The sequence below is a fragment of the Epinephelus lanceolatus genome, chromosome 6, assembly GCF_041903045.1.
Source record: "Epinephelus lanceolatus isolate andai-2023 chromosome 6, ASM4190304v1, whole genome shotgun sequence".
Lineage (NCBI taxonomy): Eukaryota > Metazoa > Chordata > Actinopteri > Perciformes > Serranidae > Epinephelus > Epinephelus lanceolatus.
Genome location: NC_135739.1, coordinates 33657944 through 33665124, shown reverse-complemented (window position 1 = coordinate 33665124; position 7181 = coordinate 33657944). Strand labels below are relative to the sequence as shown.

General features: G+C 40.6%; 1 protein-coding gene across 1 annotated transcript in view; it reads left to right on the top strand.

Annotated features, from left to right (window-relative positions):
* Nucleotides 1-1742: 1742 nt before the first annotated feature.
* Nucleotides 1743-7181, top strand: part of fndc7b (fibronectin type III domain containing 7b) — a 46615-nt gene continuing 41176 nt past the window's right edge. Inside the window, 5 exon segments of the mRNA XM_033621518.2 lie at nt 1743-1857; nt 3089-3349; nt 3919-4179; nt 5212-5481; nt 5940-6203. Coding sequence (XP_033477409.2) covers nt 1743-1857; nt 3089-3349; nt 3919-4179; nt 5212-5481; nt 5940-6203 — 1171 coding nt within the window.

Below are 7181 nucleotides of genomic sequence, written 5' to 3'. Positions count from 1 at the left end.
TGCTGTAAAATTGCTCTGTTGTTTAAGCGGGGCAGCTTAAGTTTCCTGGCATGTTTATTGCCCGTATCCACTTTCATGTTGACTTCCTTTTTTTCTAATACACGATGAAGAACCAGGAGGTGATAGCCCTTTATTCTCCTGAGATAAAAGATCCTTTTCAGCCCAGTATGTAGCCTACATAGAGCAAGTTCAGGGATTAGCCTCTCCAGGAGGAAATTACTTCATTTTTCATTCAAGTCTATTTCCAAACACCTTTAAACCTTTAAAAGTTAGCAGGTTAAAAAAAAAAACACAACTTATTGACAGTTCTAAGAATGAAGGTGTTTCGTAAATTCATTCCCTTTTAGATTGAGTCCCAATTCCCAAGTTTGCATTCTTGACTTGGGTTTCAGTGGCACTTGTCTCCTTTGCTTGGGCGGCCCCTCCCAAGTCTTTATCTCTTTGCCTCAGGTCATTCACTGTGTTCTCATGTATTGTTCCAGGGATGAAAAAAAACTGTTAACACAGAAACAGGGCCATGTGTAAAGTCACTGCATGCTTTCAGATTCTAGATATTTACAGTAGCTTGGATTCATGGGGGGAGGATGGAAAGAACTAGAGAGAAATAAAACTAAGACTAAGAGACAAGGTGAAAATGAATGGATGACATAATGTCTTGACAGTTTTTAAACAACAGACTGTTGTTTGGGTTGATTCTACGATCGATAGCTTGTTTCTGTTCTATAGGTTGTGTAAGTAGGTCAGGAAAGTTTAAGCTGCATGTACACTGGGACCTCTGAACACAAAACTTATGGCATGCTGCGATAAGATCAATGTCGGTCAGGCACCTGTCATCAGTTTGAACTGAAGTTTAAAGTGGATCACCTCATTATTTGTTCCCTTGAGTTGTTGTCGCTGCTGGTACATTGATAAAATTCATTAAAGTGTAGTTCACAGTTTCATTCATTCATTCATTCAGTCTGGATTGATATTTTACATACGTTTTTTCATTTCCTCTGAGAGGATGTGACATTCAAGGCTTTACATTCTGTCTCAACCTGTAGCCCAACTGGTAAATTATGGTAAATTTAGCACCAACAAATTCTTAACCCTATAACACAACTGTAATTGTTGAAATCCAAAGAAAACACCACCTAGACGAATATATACAGATCCAAATTAAAGTTTAAAACAGCAGATGTTAGGATACAACTCTGGAAACGCCAATTGAGAATTAGATCCTAAAATCTGAACTGTGTTTTTTTTTTGTGCGTGTGTGTCCAGTGCATTTCTGGCTGATAAAGGTTGAAAGCTGACCCAGTTGCAAGAATGAATGCTTTGTGCGTTTCTGCAAACCATGAATATGTTACATTTGTATATATCATATATCTGATATACTAAACTTTACATCGCTATACGTTTTTTTTAATGTAGTGACATCACTGTGGTTTAAGAACAAAAGACACTTGATTAGGGTTAGGAAAAGTTTGTTTTTTTGACTTAAAGTACCCAGTTTTGTTGTCTTAAACACAACTGGAAATGTCCCTGGTCCACAGCTGTGTGTGGTTGCTTGGCAGCCACCCCCCCGTACTCTTATGTCTTCTTTTGCAAGTGTCAGTGGTGCTTTTTGTGGTTGACTTTGGACGTCACTCATCAGGACGAAGAAATCAGCTCACCAGTCTGTAAACGCTTCTCCTGCTGACTTCTGCCAGCTGGCAAAGTAGAGGTTTCATATGTGAACATCAGTAAACATCAAGGAAAAGATGGAGAATATGGGCACCTACCCAAGTAGCATCCTGCTAGCCATTGTGCAGGCTTTGGATAATAAACTGGGTGATCTCCATGTCCGCATCAGTTTCCAATGGGATATCAGGAACTGTAACATCTGTAACAACAGAAGCAACTGTACTGAAAAACCACAGTTAAATCACTTCACATCCAGAAAAAAAAAATCCAAATGAGCTATTAAAGAGGATGCAGGATCCTTAGGACCTCCCAAAACAGTAGTAAAACACAGGGATGCTGATGTGCCAGCATCTTGACCAGGACTCCCTGGAGGAAGACATCTTGTATTTCAATGGGACCATCCTAACTAAATAAATGAAATTAAAATAATAAAAAATGGCACAAAATGTAAATATGATGTGTACAACTTTTTTAAGACTTCAATCAAACTTATATAATAAATGTAGTCTTAAGTCTATTTATAGGTCCCGACAAATACAAGACGAGACCTAAAAATGTAACACAGGATCAGATTGGTGTGGCTGGAAAATTACTTTCACAATGACACACTACAAGCAGACAGACAGATCAGTTATGACACTAAATGGCTTTGATGGATGATATGCAAGCTGATAGATGCGTGAGAGACAGTGTGTGTGTGTGTGTGTGTGTGTGTGTGTATGTGTGTGTGTGTGTGTGTGTGTGTGTGTGTCTGTGAGTGAGACAGAGAGAGAGAGAGAGAGAGAAGAGACAGAGGGGCAGATAGAGGGACCTTCTTCTCATCCGTGACTTCACCAAACTCTCATCCATCCCTCCCTCCATCCCTCCCTCCTGACTGCCTGGGGTGGTTGGTGGGACAGCCTGCCCCCATTTGGGACCTACTGATTGGTTCCCACGCACGCTGGGCTGAAGCTCAAAAGAATCCAGAACACCTTTTGTATTTGACTCCCTTGTATACTAAACTAATTGTAATCCCGCAGTCAATGTCAAAGATGGGATTGTTGGGAGCCATAGGCTTTTCTTTAGCACTGGTATCTCTAACCCAGGTAAATATTATTTTTAATGTTAAAACCTGTCAACTCAACAATATGAATATAATCTGGTTTTATTTATATATTTATCTATATATATTTATTATTTATATCATGTTGTTGATTACATTGTGCCTGTTATTTACAGATACCTTACAGTGCGGAAGGTAAGTAAACCAAGTAAACCAGTAAATTTTAGTGATTGTAATATTTTAGAATGTTTGTACTGCCATAGCTTGGATTGTTTTTAAAGAAATAAATATCATATTATCAATAATCATAACTTCAATAATGCATTTTATTTCTCAAATCAAGCAACTGTTTTCAGTGCCATGTATTTCCATCTCTTACAGGGTGCAAAATCTTGTCAGCAAAGTCCTCAGGGCCCTCTGCGATTCTGGTAAAATGGGAGAAATATCCTGGGGCAACAAACTATTTTTTAGACCTTCGGGTGAAAAACAATACAAATATTGCACCTGTTGTGGTGACTCTGCCAGCATCCAGGACAGAGACGGTGGTCAACGGTCTGAGGCCAGGAGCCCAGTACAGTGTGACCCTCAAAGTCTTTCAGTTCTATTTTGTGGTGTGTATGGCTACAGATGAAGCGTCCACAGGTAAAAAAAGACAGCACTTAATACAACATTCATGTAGTATAGTCGTAACACCTTGTTTGTGATGGTGATTGGCAAGGCCACAGGTTTTGTTTCAACATTGGAGGGAGCATCAAACACTTAATTTCCTGCATTCTGGTAAATTATTATGCAACAATTTGTATCTTTTCAGCATCAGTTTGTGGTGTAAATATCTTTAATTTGGTCAAAATTGAAGTCATCTGCTATTTTCATGGTTTCATCACGTGGATGGGGACACATGCGTATGTTATGAATATTGTGGGGGACGTGTCCCCTGCATTCCCCCCAGTAAATCTACTCTTGTGGTGATTGGAATGATTGTTAATTTTGTTGGGGCAGCATCGCCATGCCATTCACTCTCTATCAAAGGCCAAACTGTGACATACATTTATAAATACCTATCAAGCAAAATATCAGATTCGTGTTAGACTACATAAAACCAGCTCCCAAGAGCTATTCAAAAAGAAAAATATGTTATAAGCTTACACACAGAGACAAAGCAAATATCTAGTATCCTAAATAATGCCCTGTCCCCTGCTCTTTCCTTACAGTCCCTGCCACATCGCAAATAGTAGCTGGCCAGGCACTGTCGAGTACTTCAATCATGGTAAAGTGGACTAAGGTATCCTCGGCGGATCACTACTACCTGCTGATATATTCTCAGGCTGATGGACAGATGGTCAACCTGACCTACACCAACTTCACTGCCGTGGTGGAAGGGTTGCAGCCCTCCACCAATTACGACTGCTACATTGTCACAGCCAACAAGGCCGGCCATGGAAGCAGAAGTAAAGTGAGGACCATCACGACCTGTGAGTGTTCAGTTTCTGCCCATTTTGAGCCTCGAAATTGTTTTAGGAAGGGTTGATCAGACAACATGTCTCTGCATGTACAAACACAGATGACAGCAGAACAGAACCTCAGAGCCTTGCTTATGTTTACTGAGTGCATTATTAACTAATGACCAAGACAAGTTCAATTAAGCTTTTTAATATATGTCACAGACCGTCCATTTGGAAAGTGGATAAAATATTCTATGTTTTTAACTGTAACAAAATTACAGAAATTATGAATTTGAAGGGCCAGTTCACCCAAATCCTTCCTCGAGCCATACATTATAAAGCCATACAGATAGCTTTGAGTTATTTTTGGCTTCTAGTTAAGTCTATTCTTCTATTCTGAGTTTTGAGATTTCTGTCTCTGAGAGTTTTGCCTCCACCTCAACACAGTTCAGCTGAAGGGAATTTTGTTTCTGGAACGTTTCCCACTGTTCCAGAAAAATTTGTCCGATAGTTGTCGGATCGATTGTCTGGAAAATCCAGACCTCAGTGTAGACAATTTTCATTGGAACTTCTTACATTTGTTACAGAACAAATACTTCCTACAAAAACAGGAAGATGTGTAGATGATCAGTAATATGGATAAAGTTTTAGGGAAGACACGGTGGTATGGATTTTTTCACATGTAATCTTTTAATTATTTATGCCATTCAACTCGACTCTATTGAAAGGCAAAGCATGACGCAGAGGTGGATATCTCAAAACCTCTGCACAGAAAGTGAAAACTTTCAGCCTGCTTTGACACTGCTTTGAGTAAATTAGAATACATGTACTTTTATGATTTATGTGAATTGCCCCTTTGACACTGTTGAACTTGTCATTGACTGTAATAGCAGAGTATGAATTCATAAATGGAATGGCAGCAGTGACCCTGAGATCAAAGAGGTCATGATAATTAGTTTCAAACCAGTGTTTAAGTGTATACCAGTGTAATAATAATTTAGTCATATACATTATCAAATTGAATGTTATCTCCTCTGACTAAGTCCTTATGTCTGTCTGTAGTGGTGCAGCCTCCTGCAGAAGTCACAGTAACACAGACCGGCCGCGGCACGGCGAGGGTGACATGGCAGCCAGTGGAAGATGTTCTGTTATACCGAGTCAGCGTCCAGGACACTGATGACCCCTCCAGCCCGCCGTCTGTGTACAACATTACAGACACTCAAATGGATGTTCACGGCATTCTCCCGTGCTCCACCTATCTGATATCAGTGTCCTCATTCAACAAGTTCCTGTTGCCGAGCGAGCCCACAGACTACACATACACCACCAACAGTGAGTCGGCAGAGCCAAACCAATATCAGTAACTTGGTGATTATGATCTAGGTCAGCTATTCTCTCTGAGGCGCTCCTTTCAGACATGCAGAATATGATCCTCAGGGGAAAAATGATTCAGAAGCTCTGACAACCTACTTGGTGCTGAGGTTGTCATGTAAACATGAACCTGAGAAAAAAAATGAAATCTAAGGTGATTATTTTGATGTTTTTATAGAATATTGTATATGGAAATATACAGCTTTACCAGTTTATTGTCAGGCTGCTCCTGTCAGAGATAATGTGATAGTTTTGAACAGATCAAAACAATGCTCTTACTCATGAACCAACTCTCCAATCAGGGTTGGTGCAGAAAATGGGCGATGAGATACAAAACTTAAGTACAGTCAGCAATCACTCCATCATTATTTCTTACTAGTTTCTGATAAAAAAAAAAATCTATCTTGTGTTACTTGCAGAGCTGAGACCAGTTTCAGCAGTTTCTGTGGACTACACCTGCGCCACTCACTCCGCCATGGTGCAATGGTCGGCTGTGTTTGGGGCCGACTCCTACAAGGCCACTGCGTTGGGCGACAATGGCACGATGCTGACGTGCACCAGCCAGAGCAACAGTTGTCGGATCACTGGACTGAGCTGTGGCCAGAGCTACGTGGTGCATGTGACACCCATGTCAGAGAACTGCAAGAACATGATGAACACCACTTTGGCCACTTTTCAAACCGGTGAGAAACAATAATCACAAAGTAAAACACTAGAGACTGACCTTCTCATAACCACCAAGCTGAGTCATTGTTGCAGCCTACTTTTCATAAAGGAGTGGGTGGTTTTACTTCCAGTGATTCAGCAAAATCTCAGCCAAAAATGATCCTTCCTCTTTCAAAGGAGGGGAAGTCTTAAAGTTCAGTGGTTGAGCCCAAGACTGACTTGCAACTGCTTGTTCAGAATTTCAGGTATTATCTGTCGGATATTATTCCTCTGCTGGACATGTCGAAAGTATATGTACAATAGGGGCATCATTCTCTTCACATGTCAGTTTAAAATCTTTTTAGGGATCATGTCAGGAGCTGAATTTTCTTCACCCACTTCACCCACATCTTTCAAACTCCACACCTAGAGCTTGTAATGGGGGCTTTAACCCTGATGACATCACAGTGACATCAGATGGGATTATTTTCTTAAACTTTTGAAAGCTCCTCCAGAGTCACAGAAGACATTATGCAACTGTTTTCACAGATCGAAGAGTACTTTATAATTAAACTGGACTCCATGTGTACACTACATGCTGGAATTGTGGCCAAAGGTTCAACCTCTGCTGTATGATAGCTGAGTGTTTGTCTGAGCAGTGATAGTTACATTACATTCGAGGCTTTCACATGAATTACATGTGACCCCAAAGTCCAGTTACAGAACACTGTATACTGTGCCCAGGCATGGTGTGTCAATCCAAGTCCACGTCCACTTTAAAAGGTGGTACTGAGTATGGTTTATGTTTACTCGGTTTGGTTCAGATCAGTTGTGAAAAGCAGCTGCACCAAAGGATGGAAGTGGACTCCTTTTTAACATGAATAGTAGTCTGCAATTAGAGTTGCAAAGGCATTTCTCAATGCCGCCAGTCTCCTCTGAAATCGTGCGCTCAGCAAATGCTGATCTCATCTTCCACACTGCACAACCATGGGTGATAGAGTATGAAGGCCAGCGAG